Source organism: Marmota flaviventris, chromosome 8 (genome assembly GCF_047511675.1).
Source record: "Marmota flaviventris isolate mMarFla1 chromosome 8, mMarFla1.hap1, whole genome shotgun sequence".
Classification (NCBI taxonomy): Eukaryota; Metazoa; Chordata; class Mammalia; order Rodentia; family Sciuridae; genus Marmota; species Marmota flaviventris.
Window position 1 is genome coordinate 96206547 of NC_092505.1, and position 19056 is coordinate 96225602.

At 32.2% G+C, this 19056-nt stretch overlaps 1 protein-coding gene across 1 annotated transcript in view; it reads right to left on the reverse strand.

Moving 5' to 3' along the window:
• The window catches only part of Prkci (protein kinase C iota), a 69377-nt gene that overhangs the window by 25356 nt on the left and 24965 nt on the right, over nt 1–19056 (reverse strand). The window contains exons 3-10 of the mRNA XM_027942198.2: nt 18307–18396; nt 17322–17372; nt 13825–13910; nt 11207–11347; nt 8493–8547; nt 7042–7100; nt 985–1161; nt 455–552 (exon numbers count right to left, since the gene is read on the reverse strand). Of these exons, the coding sequence (XP_027797999.2) occupies nt 455–552; nt 985–1161; nt 7042–7100; nt 8493–8547; nt 11207–11347; nt 13825–13910; nt 17322–17372; nt 18307–18396 (757 nt within the window). The remainder of the gene's footprint in view (nt 1–454; nt 553–984; nt 1162–7041; nt 7101–8492; nt 8548–11206; nt 11348–13824; nt 13911–17321; nt 17373–18306; nt 18397–19056) is intronic.

The following is a 19056-nucleotide window of genomic DNA, read 5'->3' on the forward strand; positions in this document are numbered from 1 at the left end:
TCAAAATAAATACATAAATAAAGTTTTTTTAAAAAGGAAAAAAAAAAGATTGTAACACTTGTAATCTGCTCATCCCAATTCAACATTTGCTAGATAAGTCACTTCTGACTATCATTTAAGGTTAAAAAGTTAGATTTTTTCCCCCATAGTTAAACTCTAAGAAACATTAAATAATAAAATTAGAATCCTAGGGACATTTAAAAGGTGGGATTTCTATTGCCATAATTCTAATCTGGCTGTTTCCTTTTTCACCTAAAGCAGGTCATTTCCTAATGGCAAACCAATGGCAAACTGATGTCACTACTTATTTTATGAATAGCAGGAAGCTGTAAGCATAATACTTTCTCTCCTTCTCCATGACTTCTGCTTCATGAATTATAGCAGACAGGTTTTACTATATAATATACCAACATGCATGAAGCCCAGGATTCATCCCACTCTCTTTCAGTCTTACCTGCTTTCTGTCTGAAAGCATGAATGCAGCCCAACAAGAAAAGGATGATTTGAAGCCTGCTCAAAAACATGCTTTTCTGTCTGTACCCAATCAATATCCTAAATTAAAATATGAAAGAAATCTACGTCAAACTGAGATTAAATAATCAAAACTAATGATAAATTTGTTCTTTAGCAATTCAAGTATCACAAATTCAACTATGAACTAACAAGGCTAAATATCAGAGGCACTGATAATCATGAAGCAAAAATTTATACAAAAAGGGAAAAACACCACTAGTTAACCTTCCAGTATTATGCAATGCTTTAGAAAACTTTTATAAAGTTCAAGGACTTCTGGTAATATATGGTTTGGTTTTTATTTAAAAGAAAAAATCTAGCAGTAATCAGACTAAAGATCTCTTACATAATCTGTTTGAAACATATTAAGAAAGGTACAGCAAAATAATAAAACATGAACATTGAGGCTTTCTCTGATACAGTACTCTAAGGGAGATTAACAGCTTAGAAGTAGAACTCTACTGTGCTTACCTCATCATCATTGACGAGCTCTTTTTTCACAACTTTCATCGCATAAATACGATCTGTTTTTTTTAATCTAACCAACAGTACTTTGGCATAACTTCCTCTTCCTATTACCCGAAGCAAATCAAAATCCTGAAGACCTAAACTGGATGAAGCTTTGCCACTTTCCCTGGTGTTCATTGCCTGTTGAGAACATTCATATCAAAGAGTTATACCTAAAAGTACACTGAATAGTAACATTTACTTACTTATTTAGATACTGGGGTATTTAACCACTGAGATACATCCCCAGCTCTTTTTATTTATTTTGAGACAAGATCTCATTAAGTTGCTCATACTGACCTGCCTCAGTCTCCTGAGTTGCTGGAATTAGATGTGTGTACCACTGTGCCCAGCAGTAACTTACATTTCTAACACCTTGTTATACTTATAATGATTTTAAATATTTTCTTAACATAAACATGTTAAGTTCTTAATTCTTATATAATTGCAAGCCATATAATACACATGAGATAGGATAAGTCTGAGCTAAAGTAAAAGTAGGAATGGAAGGGAGTTGAAATCTGAGAAATGTTCAAGGAGGGTTTACAAAGACCTGGTTTCTGTTAACTTTTAGGTATGGGGGCAATGGAAATGCATGAATAAAAAATGATAATAACTTTTGTGACTGGGGGATTGGAGGTATCACTGATAGGAAAAATAAAGTGTGTGAGTAGGTTAGACTGACAGAATGGTTGGGATAATAGTTCGAGTCTTCATATTGACTTTGGGAGTTACAAGGGGACATGAGGATGAAAGAGTATGCTGATATATGAGATCTAAGCTAATCAGAAGACACATTTAGAGGCATTTTTAGATTATATAGACAGGAAACAAACATGAAGCAGTTCAGCTAATGAAAGACAGAATCATGTGAAGATTTAGAAATAATACTAATAATTTGCTATGGTAATAAGAATAAACAAAGAGGAATTAAAAACAGATTAGGGCAGGTTAAGAAAGAAGAGAATGGTAAGAAAATAAGTCAATGCTTAATTGCAAACTATAAAAAAATTAAATAAAAAAAAAAAAGCACAGTTCCTTTCAGACACAATGATGAAAGACTACATGAAATAACAGAAGCCAGGTAACAGTGGAATGTCACCTTCAAAAGGCCTAAGGAAAGTGAGTACTAACCTAGAATTCTATATGCTGCAAAAATAGTCCTCAAAAACAAAGTGAAATAAAAACATTTTCAGGTAAAAACTACTAAACCCATCACCAGTAAGCTTATAAGAAAATATGAAATTGAGTTCTTCAGGAAGAAAAATATGTCAGATGGAAGAACAATGACACAAAAAGGAAAGAACAAAAAGTAAAATGTGGGCAAATTAAGGGATCAATTATTTAAAACACTAACACACATACACAGAATTTTAAACTATGCAAAAAGCACCAAAGGCAGGAAAGAAAAAGAAATTAATCAGAAATATGCTAAGGTCACTGTATTTTCTGGAAAATGATGAAAGTATTATTAATAATTTGTACTAAATTTTAATAAGAACGCAAGATGCAATCTCTAGACAAACCAGTAAAAGAATGAAGTTTTTAAAAAATCATAATATCAACACTACACATTCAACAGATTTGCTAAAATTAGAGACTGACTATACAAAGTGTTGACAAGGATGTAGAGCAAATGAACTCATACCCTGTTGGTGAAACTAGAAACTGACACAAATAGAAAACTGTTGCCATTATCTACTAAAGTTGAATGTGCATATGAACTAACCAACTCCACAATTAGTCACACACCTAACCGAAATTTTAATACATGTGTACCAAACCACATTTCCAAGAATATTCATAGCAGCAAATCATAATAATCAAAATCTAGGGGGGCAAATCAACAGTAGAACAGAAAAACTGACATAACAGTGAAAACAAATGAAATACTGCTGTGTGATACATGGAGGACTCTCACATCCTGCTGTGTGAAAGAAAACAAATACAAAAGAATACAAGCTGTATGAATCCATTTATATAAAGTTTGAACAACAAAAAGGCAAAATTAATGTGTGGTGCTAAGACAGTGGTTGTGTTTGGGGAGAAGGGAGTCCTAGTGGCTGGGAGAAAGCATAAAATGGTATTTCAGGATGCTGAAGGACCTTCACTCTTGATCCAAGTGATCATCTATGAAATGAAATAAGTGTTCACTTCGTGAAAACATATCTGCCAAATATTAATGATCTGTGCATTCTGCTACATCTATTTCTACAATTTAGAAGATATTAAAAACTGTAAAAATAAAGGTAGATGAGTCTGATAAACAACCAAACTGAAATTAATAATAATAATAATAACAGCAGTAAAGATTTCTAAAAGGAGCACAAACTATATAAAAGGTTCAAAGACCAAAGGAAAGAAAACCTTAACAACTTATAGTACCAGAAGAACAGAGAATTTAGTCCGTATTATTAGGAATGTCTTTCTTTAACTGACTCATTTAACTTGTGAACAAAATGTAGAAGATTTTGTTAGTTGTAAGACAGATTATAAATGTTGACAACGTTGGCAATGTAAAAGTAAACTATGTAACTAAAAGAAAAATTTGAAGAGAGAGTATAGGTAGCTAAAACAGAGTCAATATATTGGCTAAAACAGAACAAGAAACTAAGATGTGAGATTAAACAGGTGACCAACAGATTTCCTTCAAAAATACAGCAGTAGAGAAAGTGGGCAGACAATCTCAAACTATATTATAGAGCAATAGTAACACAAACAGTATGGTATCAGCATAATAACAGACATGAAGACCACTGGAATAGAAGAGAGAGACAAATGGATGTAGATTAAGTCATTTGATCCTTGACAAAGGTGCCCAAAGCATATGTTGGAGAAAAGACAGCCTTTTTAACAAATGGTGCTGGGAAAACTAAAAATTCACATATAGCAGAATGAAACTAGATCCCTATCTCTCACCTGGCATTAAAAAGCAACTCAAGGGCTAGCGTTGTGGCTCAGTGGTAGCATGCTCGCCTAGCAAGTGCGAGGCCCTGGGTTGGATCCTCAGCACCACACAAAAACAAATAAAGGTATTGTGTCCAACTACAACTAAAAAAATAAATATTAAAAAAAAAAGCATCTCAAAATGAATCAAAGACCTGGAAATTAGACCAGAAACACTAAAATTGCTAGAAACAAACATAGGATTAATATTAAAACAATGAGGGATGGGGTTGTGACTCAGTAGTAGAGCACTTGCCTTGCATGTGTGAGGCACTGGGTTTGATCTTCAGCACCACATAAAAATAAATAAATTAAATAAAGGAAAAGAAAATCTCAAGGGCGGGGGATATGGCTCAGTGGTAGAGTGCTTGCCTAGCACGCATGAGGCAGTGGGTTCGATCCTCAGCACTACATACAAATAAATAAAGATATTTAAAAAAATTTTTTTTAAATATTCAAACAAAAAAAGGAGTGTAAGCACTGAATGTCTCAAAAAATTCCTGAAGTTCAAGAAATAAAACCAAGAATCAATAAGTAGGACAACATCAAAATAAAAAGATCTTTGCCAGTTACTTTTCCAACAGGGGATTAATATCCAGAACATATAAAGAACTCAAAAAAATACATAACCTGACTAATGGATGGGCAAATGAACTAAACCGACATTTCTCAGAAGAAAAAACACAAATGGCCAACAGACATGAATATACATTCGACATCCTGAGGAATTAAGAGAAATGCAAATCCAAACTATATTGAGATTTTTATCTTGCTCCAGTAAAAATGGAGATTATCAAGAATATAAATAACAATAATTGCTGGAAAGGATGTGGGGGAAAAGTGCACTTATATAATGTTGGTGGGACTGAAAATTAATACAACCACTTTGGAAAGCAGTATGGAGAATCCTCAAAAACTAGGAATGGAATCACCATATCACCCAGCTATCCCACTCCTTGGTATTTATCCAAAAGATCTAAAATCAGTACACTATGATAATATATGCATACCTATGTTTATAAGAGCAAATTCACAATAGCTAAGTTATAAAACCAGCCTAGGTACAAAGAAAATGTGGTATACATATGTAAAATGGAGTTTTACTCAGCCATAAAGAAGAATGAAATTATGTAATGTGAAAATAAATGGATGGAATTAGAGATACTGTGCTAAGTGAAACAAACCAGACTAAGAAAGTCAAGATCAAATGTTTTCCCTCATATGAAGAAGCTGGTGTTGTGTGTTGGGCAGATACATATTTTTAACAAAGTGGGGGGAATATCACAAAAACAGAAGTCCAATAGAATAGAGGAAAGGAATCAAAGGGAGGGAGGAGAGGAGGGCATATGGGAACATTGGGGAATGAAATCTACCAAATTATACTATGTTCATGTATAAAGATACAATAATAAATTGTTATAGATAATAGATATAAATAAAATATACTAATTAAAATAATAATAATAGAAGGAATATTTGTAAAGTCCAGAAAGAGGATTAGAAGGAAGGAGAAGGGGAGGGAAAGGAAGGTTCAGGGAAATGAGATTCATCAAATTGTATGTTATGTATGAATATGGTAAAAAGAACCCCACTGTTATACGTAATTATAATGTACCAAAAAATGCAGGTAGATAAGAAGACTAACCATGTAATACTAATTATTTTAACTGGGTAATGGATACAGGGGTTTTCTTATACTATTCTGCCTACTTTATGTTTGAAATTTTCCATAATAAAAAGTTAGATTTTATTGACTGCTGTGGTGGTACTGGAGATTGAACACAGGCTTCACACATGCTAAGCAAGTGCTCTACCACTGAGTTCCCACCCCAGATCTTTATTCCCCCATTCTTTTTTATTGGTGCATTATAGTTATACATTTATTGTTACATATTTGTACATGCACACAATATAACAATATAATTTGGCCAATATCATTCTCCACAAGCACTTTCTTAAAAATTTTATTTTAAGGCAGGGTCTCACTAAAAGTTGCCCAAGTTGGCCAGAAACTTGTAATCCTTCTGACTCCCATCTCCCAAGTAGTTGGATTTTGGGCATGAGGAATCCTGTCATTCAGCACAGTTGTTTTTTTCAAAAGGTAACCAAGAGAAGAGCAAAATATAATACGCCTATCATACACTAAAAAGAAAAGGAGAAAGGAGGAGGAAGTGTGAACTAAATTTTTTATGTCCAGAAATACATAAACTTCAAAAACCAAAAAACACAGATATAAACATTCAACGGGGAAACACATACACACACACACACACAAAATTATGGCTAAAAAGTGGTTACTCTAAGAAGTCAAACTTAGAAGGGGTGAGCCACAATAATGATTTGCACTACACACTTTAAAAAAAATAACTATTTTAAATATTTTCTAACTGTGTGCAGTGGTACATGCCTATAATCCCATTGGCTCAGGAGGCTGAGGCAGGAGGATTTCAAGCTTAAAGCCAGCTTTAGCATTTTAGCAAGGCCCTAAGCAACTTAATGAGACCCTGTCTCTAAGTAAAATTAAACAAATAAAAAAGGGGTAAGGATATGGCTCAGTGTTTGAGTGCCTGTAGCACAAAAAAATTTAAATTAGGAATTTGTTCTGTTTTAAAAACTGATAAAATGCTTAATTAATAGAAAACAATAGTGGCAATTAAGATATTTTAATTGTATTTAAAATAAGCAATTAGTTGACAAACTGAAAGAATCAATAATTCTAATATTACCAAGTATTCTAAATACCATACATTGTGATTTTTAGATTATTTTAAAATGAAAATGTTTCCCAAACTATTTCCTAATTTAAATTAATTACCAAATTAAATCAGAATAAAATTCTCAAATTATTAAAAACCATTTGTCTTTTATCACTATCATCTAATACCTAAGCCAATGTGTCATATTTCTAAACTGTTGTATCTTATTAAAAAGCTACTGAGGGGCTGAAGATATAGCTCAGTTGGTAGAGTGCTTGCTTTGCATGCATAAGGCCCTGGGTTCAATCCCCAACACTGCCCCCCCCCCAAAAAAAAAGCTACTGAAATAGTGTATTTATAATATAACAAGTTATCTTACCTCCTTTTCCTCACCAACTTGGTCCAAACTCTCATGACTTGAAGGATTATATGGAATTACTAAAAATCCAAACCCAAGAATTAAAAAGAAACACAATTAAAGTACTTTAACATAAATATTTCTTTTGATGATTATGAGTTTGCACTTCTTTTTGAGTTTTTTTCTTCTGAGTAAGTTTTTATCATTTAAATCTGAATACTTGTCCTACTAATAAAATGTTATATATAAACTTAAGAGTCAAATCCTAATCTTTAGGTAGAGAGAGAAAGCACCAACTTGGTAGTCAAGTATTGCTCTAATAAATATTTTTTAAACAATTCTCTCTCTTTTTTTTTTTTTACAAATTAATCAAGAAATTCCTTGTATATGGCTGACTCAAAAACCCTATTTAAATCTTTCAGTATGACTGAAGCACAGCAGTCTTTTTTCTTACTTTTTTCACACTTCAAAAATGTCACTGACTTTCTAAAGTAGGAAAGGTAGCAGAATACAACAGTTACTAATAGGGCATTATGTAAAAATGTGGATGTGTAACCGATGTGATTCTGCAATCTGTATCTGGGGTAAAATTGGGAGTTCATAACCAACTTGAATCTAATGTATGAAATATGATATGTCATGGGGCAAAAATGGGAGTTCATAACCCACTTGAATCAAAGTGTGAAATATGATATATCAAGAACTATGTAATGTTTTGAACAGCCAACAATAAAAAAGAAAAAAAAAAGAAATATGATATGTCAAGAGCTTTGTAATGTTTTGAACAACCAATAAAAAAAAAAAAAAAAAAAGAAAAAAAAGAAATGATAATGCTGGGCTTTTATTCCTTAAAGCAACTGGGGGAAAAGGCCCTACATTTCATAGCTTCAGGAGAAAGAGACTGCATTGTTTTTCCAGAAAAACTCCTATCTTCCTTTTTCATGTTTTTTTTTTTTTAATTGAATAAAGACCAGATCATGCTGCTGTATCCCATTTAATTGCTCTCCAAATTTCTCAGATCTGTGCTTAAGGTTTTGTTCCTATTTAACATTTTTACTCACAGCATAGTTTTAGATTTCCTATAACTGCATTTCTATCTTCTACATAATATCTACTTCTGCTAATAAGGCTTGGAATAAAAATAGGTCACCTGAATACAGTCAATATGGTCCACAAAATCTGCTTTAAATTTTTTCATGGTGAAAAACAAACTAGGTTTGATGAATGTAAAAGAGTCTCAAAAAGAAATGTATCTGAATTAGAAAAATAAGTTATTTCTTAAGATTTTACACAAATATCTAAAATATTTATGTAAACTATATGGTTAAATAAATATTATGACTAAACTTACCACCACAAAATAAGCTTATTTCCTATTGCTAGAGAAGAATATTAATGTTTTTGAGCTTGGGTAGAAGTCTTCAAATACTACCTTGTTTATGAAAAATGGTTCATGTGAGCCTCATTCTTACCTGTCTGTGGATGGTCTGAATGCATGGAGGACTGGTCCATTGGCATCATTGGTTCCTATAAACATTTCCAAAGACACACTTAGTAGATTCTTTTTAAATTCCAATATTTCTATAAATTCAGAAACAACATTTTTTTCAATGAGGAATATTAAAATTTAAATTTGAAAGAATAAACCTTAGGTGACAGTTGTTATTATATCTAGTAGTGTTTTATAAAACCCTATAACATTCCTGTGAATGAGATAACGTTAGTCACATTTTACAAAAAAAACAAAACAAAACTAATTCAAACCATTGATTGGAAATTAAACTCCTATGCACTCTGATTTGTTTCTCTTCTATATTATCTTTTCTTTCTTGAATTCCACTTTAAGTCTTTGGCAAGATATTTCTAGAATATGAGTTCTTTGTTGAGGTCCAGAGATAGTTTTCAAGATATTTATAAACTCTTTAAAATTATGTTTTATTTTATAGGTTTCCCATTTTTCTGAACATTCTTAAAGGTGTCAGTGGCCCAAAAAAGGAAAGGAAATACCTTCTAGAAACTGACTTAACCAACAACCATCTGCAAATAATCTCAGGAACAATGTTAATTCAAACCAAAGTTGTTACTAATTTGTTAATCTTATATTCAAATTTAATGCAGGAAGAAGTAAACTTGAGGAAGAACATTAGACACACAATTATAATTTTAAAACTACTTAATGACAGGCTTTGAAGGGTATGGATTTTTGAAGAAATTCAACCTCTATCTTAAAGTAACAATAACACTATCCCTCTTTCTTCTACATGTATGAACACACAAGTCTTTTTATCACCTAGGAATACTCAGGAATATCATTAGGAACCAGGAAAATTATGTTTATAATTTGTAGCCTTCTGATTTTCCTTAAAATTGGATTCCCCCCCACCTTAACTTTAAACCCATTCCTAAACTTCTATGAACTCACTCCATAATTCCAATACTGAAGAGCTAACAGTAATATCCTACTTTCAATAAATGTCCAAAGAAGGCCAATAAATAAACATGATATAATCACTGTAGAGGACAATTTAGAAAGATGCATCCTATTCCTTCTAAAAATGCATTTCTTTTAACCTAGTAATTCTGTTGCTGGATCTTTAAGGAAATAAGATTTATTTATCATGCAGTTCATCATGATTTTCTTTATAAACAACCCTAATGGTTCAACCCCAGGAAAGTAAGTTATAATCAACCACAGGTTAAATAAATTATAGTAGAGACATGTAACAAATTACTATGCTAAGAAGTGTATTTATACTAGCTATAAATACACATAGAAAGATGACCAGATTATATTGTTCAGTGACAAAAATGGGTTAAAAAATAGGATGCATATGACTTCACTTTTGTTAAAAGGTACATAAAAGAGACACTCAATACACATGCCTTCTGTTGGATAAGTACTAGTCTTCTACAATAAAATTATAAGGAAAAAAAGGACAGGGGATGAACTAGTAAATTTAAAAATATCTAAGAGATATGAATCAATTACAATTTAATCCTGATTCCTAATGAAAACAAAAACCAAAATTATGACACTAATGGAACAACTGAAATTTTGAGCATTATCTGGATGGATATTTGAAATAAGAAATTTGTTTTTTCTAGTTAGATATTTTTAAAAAGCCTCTTTTAGAAGTATATACTGAAATATATAAGTTTCAAAATAACACTGGGCAAGGAAAAGTTTAGTGGGGGGAAATAGATGAAAATAAAGTTGATCATTAAGTGTTAACTTTTAAGGCTGGGGGACTGCTCCATCCACCCACCATTGTACGGTTTCACCTATGCTTATATGTTTATATATTTTTCATATATAAAAATTGAAAATGCTCATGTAAATAAATTTGCATAAGAAAATTTTTGGAAATATATAGCTCAAAAGACAATTACCTTTAGATGGCAGAATTTATGAGAATATTTTTTTTAATTTTTATTTTTAGTTGTAGATGGACATAATACCTTTATTTTTAATTTTATGTGGTTTCAGGGATCGAACCCAGTGCCTCATGCATGCTAGGCAAGCGCCGTACCACTGAGCCACAACCCTGGCCTATGAGAATTTTTAACTAATTTTTCCTGTATTCATCTGCATTCTCTATTTTGTCTAAGTGTGCCTTAATTCATAGGTAAAATATGAAGAGAAAAATCAAAATTTTAAATGCTTTTTTCCCCCAGTAATCCCACACTTTAAATAGCAAACGAGATACTCCTAACTCTTTTGCTTAAGCATAGAATAATGGGAGCTATAAAGAATTTAAAGAAGAGAAAAAAGTCTTTTAAATAGTTCTTCCTATATCTTAACCAGAGAATCAGAGAATTTTATAGGTCAAAAAGAAGAAAACTACATCCTACAAATAAATATTATCATAAGTATTTCAAAAGTTACAAAGTTCACAATATATCAAGTGGAATGTAAAGTGTTCCTACCCACTAACAATTTTTTGAGATGTTCTTTAACATCTCCCTATTTTTAAAAAATATTTTTTTAGTTGCAGATGGACACACTATCTTTATTTTATTTACTTATTTTTATTTAGTGCTGAGGATCAAACCTAGTGCCTCACACATGCTAGGCAAAAGCTCTACTACTGAGTTACTACCCTAGCCCAAAATCTTGTTAACCTTGTTTTCATAGTTTATCAAGCATACTATATTTAAAAAAAAAAAAAAGACAACTGTGTCTTACCGGTGGCAAAGAATGTCGCCCACATTCAATTGTGACTAGCTTGTGGCACTTCTTATGAACCAAGAGTTTGCAGTTGATGCACTTATATCCTTGGCGTCCAAGTCCCCATATTCGGTCTGTGCAGATGGCACAATGAGCACGCTGCCAAAAATATTTTATTAACAAACAAAAAAAGGTTATAATCATTACCAAGAGTTTGCTCATAAAAGAGTGAAAGTGGTTTTTTTCTTCAACTCAATTCTCTTCATCGTGGTGTTAATTGTCAGCACATGAAAAAACAAAACAAACTTTCCTTACATATAATTTTTCAAAAGCTATGAAGTTCAGTGAAAGAGAAACAGGAAAGGGAGCTTGTTTTAAGGAGATAGTGACGTGTGCAATCATGTTGCTGTTTGTTATTAAGGTCAAAAAATTTTCATAATTAAGTCATAGTAATGAAAGCAGAAACAATGAATTAACTTGAAAACCATAAGACTTTTCATACTGTCAAGGGTCAAATTAAAGTCCTGTTTTGGCCTCATATTTTACAATTCTCCAGCCTTAACCTGAGTGGCTGGGATTATATGTATGAGCCACCACACAGGGCCAAAGCCCTGCTTCCCCACTCCACCACTGGGGAATGTACCCAGGGGTGCTCTACCACTGAGATGCATCCCCAGATTGATCAATCCATCTGTCTATAAATCTATCTACATATTTATCTGTATTTTGAGACAGGGTCTTTCTAAATTGCTGAGGCCAGCCTCAAACTTCCCATCATCCTGCTTCAGCCTTCCTAGTTGTTGGGTTATAGGCATGCACCACTATGGCTCACAGCCTTGTGTACTTGAACAGCAATACCTGAAGTGACTTTTCATTTGTTAGACATTTTTAATATCAGTGCTATTGGGATCCCAGCTAGCTGTTTCTATTTTCATGAATTTCTAATTTCATGAATTTTAATTAATTTAGTACATAACATTAATTTCAGAATAGAAATTAAGTCCATAAATTTGTATTTACAAAAAATTTAAAAACATGGTCTTCTGGGCTGAGGTTGTAGCTCAGTGGTAGAGTGCTTGCCTAGCATGTGCGAGGCACTGGGTTTGATTCTTGGCACCACATATACAATAAATGAATAAAATAAAGGTCCATCAGCATCTAAAAAATATTATAAACAAACAAACATGGTCTTCTGGAGACAGCCTGCCTGCTTTCAAACCTTGACTCTACCATTTACTAGCTGTGTCATCTTGGGCAAGTTACTTAACTGCCCTACATTTCATTTTCCTCATCTACAAAATTAAATTATATACTAGTTATCTCATAGAGTTGTTATAAGGATTAAATGAATATACATAAAAGCACTGGAAAAATTGCCTGATATAATTCAAAATATACCCCACTGTCATATATATCTAAAAAGAACAAATTTTAAAAATGAATAAAAAAAGAAAGTCATCATACCACAGTAATATATGCAGACCCATGTTTATAGCAGCACAACTCACAACAGCCAAACTATGGAACCAGCCTAGGTGTCCATTAATGGATAAATGAGTAAAGAAAACGTGATACACATACACATACACATACACATACACACACACACACACACACACACACACACACACACACGAGTTCTATTCAGCCACAAAGTAAAATGAAATTATGTCATTTGTAGGAAAACAAATGAAACTAGAGACCATTATGTTAAGTGAAATAAGTAAACTCAAGGTAAAGGGATGTATGTTTTCTCTCATATGTGGAAGCTAGAGAGGAAAAGGGAAAAAAAAAAGGTAGAGGTGGATCTCATGAAAATCAAAGGAAGATCAGTACAGGAAAGGGACTAAGGGGTGAGAGGTAGGGAGAAAAGGGCAAGTGCTGGGGATTGATATTGATTAAATTATATTGTTATATAGTATGCATGTATAAATGTGTAACAACAAATCCCATCATTACATGCAACCATAATTCACCAATAAAAAATGTGGGGAACAATAATATTTTTAAAAACTGCTTGATATAGTATAAAAGCTAGATAAGCATTTGCTATTTATTTTCTAAACAATGAAAATTAAATTACAACATTAAATGGTTTGCAAAACAAACCTTGATAATTTTCTGAACTGTCTTGAATTACATTTTGTTTTGTTTGGATTATATTTTAAAATGCAAATTTCTTATAGCTAGGGTAACCACATAATTAATAAACTAATTTGGAGCATTTAAAAAAATTTATTATTTGTTGATGAACCTTTATTTATTTATATGTGGTGCTGAGAATCAAACCCAGTGCCTCACACATGCTAGGCAAGCATTCTACCACTGAGCCACAATCCCAGCCCAACTTGGAGCATTTTTAAGAGTGAAAGGGGCTAGGTGTGTAGCTCAACAGTAGAGTACCTAGCATGTCAAAGCCCTGGGTTGAACTTTCAACACTGAAAAAGAAAAAAACAAAGTACAAAAGGATATGCTATTAAAAATACAGGTATACTACCCCAGTTAAACTGGGAATGTAAGGCTCTGCTACTTTTTCAAAAGTGACTAAAAGATTTAGGGACAAAATAACTAACTTTCATAGGGGGACAAAAAAAAAAGATGTCTCAAATTACCAACATCCAACAAACTAAATTTACCCTGTTGAAACGTTTGGCTTGAAAAGTGTGGCCATTTGCACAATAAAGCTTTCTCCAGCGACGGGCACCTCTGCGGTAGATGGATTCTGAAAAGGTTAAAAGTTAAGAAAAGAAAAAAAGAGCAAGTATGAATAGAAGTAATTTTATAATTAAGTTTGTTATTTTTTTTTCATGATATTCACTACAGGAAAAAAATATATACTGATAAAAACCATTAACTGAAAAAGTAAAACATGTTCTTCAAAACTAAATGAAAATAAAGACCAGGCGGTATAAATGTTGCAATTATTACTATTGCTTTTTTTTTTTTTTAAATGTACCCCAAGGTTGTTTTTTTTTTTTTTTTTTTTTTGGTAGAGGGATTGAACTCAAGGGTGCTTAACCACTGAACCACCTCCACAGCCCTTTTTGTTTTGTGAGACAGGGTCTTGCTAAACTGCTTAAGGCCTTGCTAAATTGCTGAGACTGGCATTGAACCTGTGATCCTCTTCCCTAGGCTTCCAGAGTTGTTGGGACTATAGGTATCTGCCACTGCACCCAACCCAAACGTTTTTATTTTAAAAAAACTTTAAGCCCACAGAAAGCTGAAACACAAAACCTGCACTCTGTAGCTTTACCAATTATTAATGTTATGTCACCTTTGCTTTCCTCTCTATAAAAAATATAATTTATTTTCTTCCCTCAAACATTTGGAAGTCCAGATGCAGACATCATAAAGCTTAAACACCCTTAACTAACTACTCACTGCCTGAGATTAAGGTCATTCTCATAACCACAGTATCTTTCCTATGTCTTAGACATTAACATTAATTCAGTATCACCCAATATAGAGTTCATATACAAAAATTTCCTAATTGCTCCAAAAGTGTCTTTTAAAACTCTTTTTCTATCTAGGCTCTAATCAAGAGTCAGGCATCTCATTTTTTTTTCTTAATCCCTTATTATAAAACATTCATTCTGTCTTATATATTTTAGTTTTTTCATGTTTTTTTTTTTTTTTTTGGAGTTTTAGTTGTCTTACGTTTTATATTCCGGATTTGTCTATTTCCTCATGGGTCAGTATTAAATACTTTTGGCCAAAAAATAACATATAGATGATGTGTATTTCTTATGGCAGTACATCAAGAGGCACACAAATGTTAGAATGTAGCCTCCCATTACATTACACTGTTAAATGTAGCGACTGCAGATCTCTACATTGTAAAGGTACATTTTGCTTTGTGAAAAGGTGAAATATTTACACAAAGAGAAACCAGAATAGACAGTATTTTACCTAAGCAATTTGATATTTTGTAACCACAAGAGTATCTTCTTCCCCAACAACTTTTATCCAACAGTTTTATGTTAATGCTTTTCTTAAACACACTTAGAGAAAAAGGTTCCACAAGTTGTCCAGTCCAGGCCACCATAATTTTGGTTAAGACTATCACATATATTGTCTATTAGTCATTAGTCATAACATTTCACCTCTATAGCTAATACTAGGGAAAGATTAATTAAGTTTCTAAATTCTTTATTATTATTATTTTTATTTGGTACTGGGGACTGAACCCAGGGACACTTAACCACTAAGTAATATCCCTAACCCTTTTTATTCTTTATTTTCGGACAGATTTCACTAAGTTTGCTCATAGTCTCGCTAAGTTACTAAGGCTGGCTTTGAACTTATGATCCTCCTGTCTCAGTTTCCCGAGCCACTGGGTCTAAATTCATATTTTAAAGCAAATGTCGCATTGAGTTCACTATTTCACATTAAAATAGAAAAGACCAGTTGTAATACTCTGAATTAGAAATCTTCAGATAGCATAACCTTAAATACAGATGCATTTGCTTTAATTATATTGCTAGCAATAGCCAAAGTAGAACAGTTCTGTTAATAATATTTTAACCTGAAAGAACATTCCATTTCAGAAGTTTTTTTGAACTACCTTGACATACCTTAAGCATTTTAATGTTGCCTGAGAATTAAAAGGGCCAAGAGACCTCATCAGTTTTCCTCCATGCCCTAGTTTAGTAATATATATTTTACTGGTGGAGGGGTGATGTAAAAATCTCCACCAGTAAATGTAAAAATGGAAATTAAGCATGAACTATAATAAAAGCTGGGAAATTATATTTTATCTGAGAAGCATGCTACAGATTTATGATAGACTTGGATGAGGATGGGACTCTGGAATCAGGAAGATCTTCTACAATGGCAAGTAATTTGAAATTCTGGCTTTGGACAAAGAAATCCAGCTGGGTGAAGGTAGCTTATGTGGCTTTAATCATTCTGCACCTGGAACCCTAGAGAAACATTTCTAGTTAAATCCAAATGTGCATTTTTAACAACTGCCTCAAGGTTCCACCTATTTTTTTAATTTCCCCATCCTCCTCCTCCTCTTCTTTTAATTAATATTTTTTAGTTGTCAATGGATTTTTTCTTTATTTGTTTATTTATATTTGGTGCTAAGGATCGAACCCAGAGCCTCACATATGCCAGGAAAGTGCTCTACCACTGAGCCACAACCCCAGTCACCCCATCTTCTTATACAATACATGGATCCCATTTAACCCCATATATTAACACCCAAAATTTTTCAATTTTCCCCTTTTACTATGGAGTATGAAGTCACAGAATTAGAACTTCAGACCTTGAAATTTCACTTAATTCAAAGTAAAACATTCACTGCTATTTTTCTTCTGAAGTCACAGATATGTACAGAAAGCAGAAACCATAAATGAAAATGAGCTAATATCCATAATTAATGCATTATACCATATACCAAAGAGTAGTAACTTACAGTAAAATAGTTTGCATATGTAAATTATGTCAGAACAAACAATAGTTGATTCCTTCATTTTATCTTATTAATAATAACCATCTGGGTTGGAGGTGTGGCTCAGTGGTAGAATGTATCCCTGGTTTTGAGCAAAGTGAAAGGTCATGGGTTTGAGTCCCAGCAACATAAAAACAATCCAAATATAATCATCAGCTTAGACACTCAAAAGAATTTCCATAATGATTACTAAGAAACAAGCTGAAGTATTCGGAGGTGAAGAGTCATGTCACTTACTTACTATCATATGGTATAATAAAAATAAAACAAATGTGTGCTTCTTAATATATATGTGTGTGTGCATATATTTACACAGAGGCACAGAGGTAAAGCGATCAGAGAAAATATAAATAACTGGTAAATTTGTGCAAAGGATATATGGTATTCTTGTTTTCTTAGATTTGAAAATTTCCAAAATTAAAAAACATGAAGCCACATGACTTAAAATTTAACTTAGTTTTCCTTTTATATGTACAACAGACAAGTATGTGAGTTGTAATTAATTATCTGAATTTCATCTGGCAAAAGAAGAACATAGGCAGTCACTAATATATTCTAAATTGGACTGAAAAAATGGAAAAGAAATCAAATTAATTAAAAGTTCTATTTATGACTTCTTTGGACTTGTGCCATCACATAAATAACTCTTTTCAATGTAAAAAGTACACAAACACTTACTATCTTCTCCTGGACAAGGCATCCCAGGACGTTCTGGCACACAAGGGAATACTGAAAGAAAAGAAAATTAATTAACAGCATATTTAAAGCATATGAATTATATAAAATTACTAAGATTGTATAAAAGAAGTTTTTATAAAAGCAAATATGTCTATTAACAAGGCATTAGAAACTCAAATTACTAAATCCAATCTCTCATTACTAATTATTCTTTGTCCTTAAAGAAATTAACTAGTACTTCCTTAAATCCTTGTTTTAGTGATAACTTTGCTACCATGAAGAATTAAGTTATAAAAATACATACAAATATGAAACAAAATACCAGAGTTATTTTTAAAGATGTCAAGTAAATTTAGAAATAAAGTAATACTAGAAACAGTACCAAAAATTCAAAAATGTAAGTTCATATTAGGAGCTATAAGTTTATAAAAAATACTAAATCAGACCATTTCTATAATGAGGTAGAATAAAAAGCAATAGTATATTTATGAACTTATCAGCTACTATAGTCTATGATGTACTAAAGGACACAAGTTTATTTAATAAGAGCATGGAATACAGTCAGTGTTCAATTTCTAATATTACATATTTTTAAAAGCTGAAATAAGTTAATTTTTTTTAAGCATTTGTTATAATTTTATACTAGAAAAAGATGAGCAAAATAATAAATGGTCTACTAGGATCTCAACAACCTATCTTAAGACTGCTGTGAAGACCCTGGAAGATCATATTTTAACATCCAAGAAGGCAAATACAGGTAACAAATTTCCCAAGACTATAAGAAGCAGATTGATTTTACTTTTTCTACCATTTGAGAAACTACTGAAAAAAGACAATTACATATGAATAAGGCACAAAGATTAAGAAAATTATATCAGGATTGTGTTTAAAAAATGATCAATAATAAAGGGTCATTTCTTAAAAAAAAAAAAAAAAAAAAAAAAAAAAAAACTCCAGGAAGAGTATGAAATGATTACTCTTTTACCATGAATCAAGAGTTCTGAATCCTTATTTAGCTCATAAAGCCTAAAGGCTTCTTCTAACTCCAACTGAGATGATACTGTACACGGGTCTCCTAAAAAATATAAGAAATAAAGCTCAATTTTTGAAGTCTCCAAATGTGATGATTAGTAAACAAATTCCATAATATAATATTTTGGGAAATATATGATAAAGACAGAGCTTTTGCTATTTATTTAGACAATTCTATTCTCTGAAGTAGGTGACATAACTTCCATTTCCATTTGTAGAAAATATTATATAAGGCTCACAAAGACAACATTTTATACATATAAGCCATTTTGTTCTTAATATCCAAAATGCACCAAACAAAATTTGACCATATTTCAAACTGTCACTGCAGTATGATTAATGGAAATGGTCCAGAGCAAGCTACTTTACCAGAAGTGAAAGTAGTTCCATTACCACAATATGGTTAGAGGTCTCCATGGAATCATTTTGTCAATTTTTCTTTCATAACTGAAGTACTCTAAACTTAAGAAAAGCCCCACTTGAGCTGCTTTTAAATATAAATGCACAGTTTTAGTAAACATTGAAATGGAGAAAGGAAGGAACATGTCCCTTAGCCAACTGGTAATCAAGAGGTGGCACATTTTCATGGGCAATGACATTCCTTAATAGAGGAGTCATTAGAAGGAATTTTGAGGCCTGCACTGTGCCATTCTTCTGCTCATTCCAGTGTTAAACTAAACCTCACTATGCACTAGATGCCATC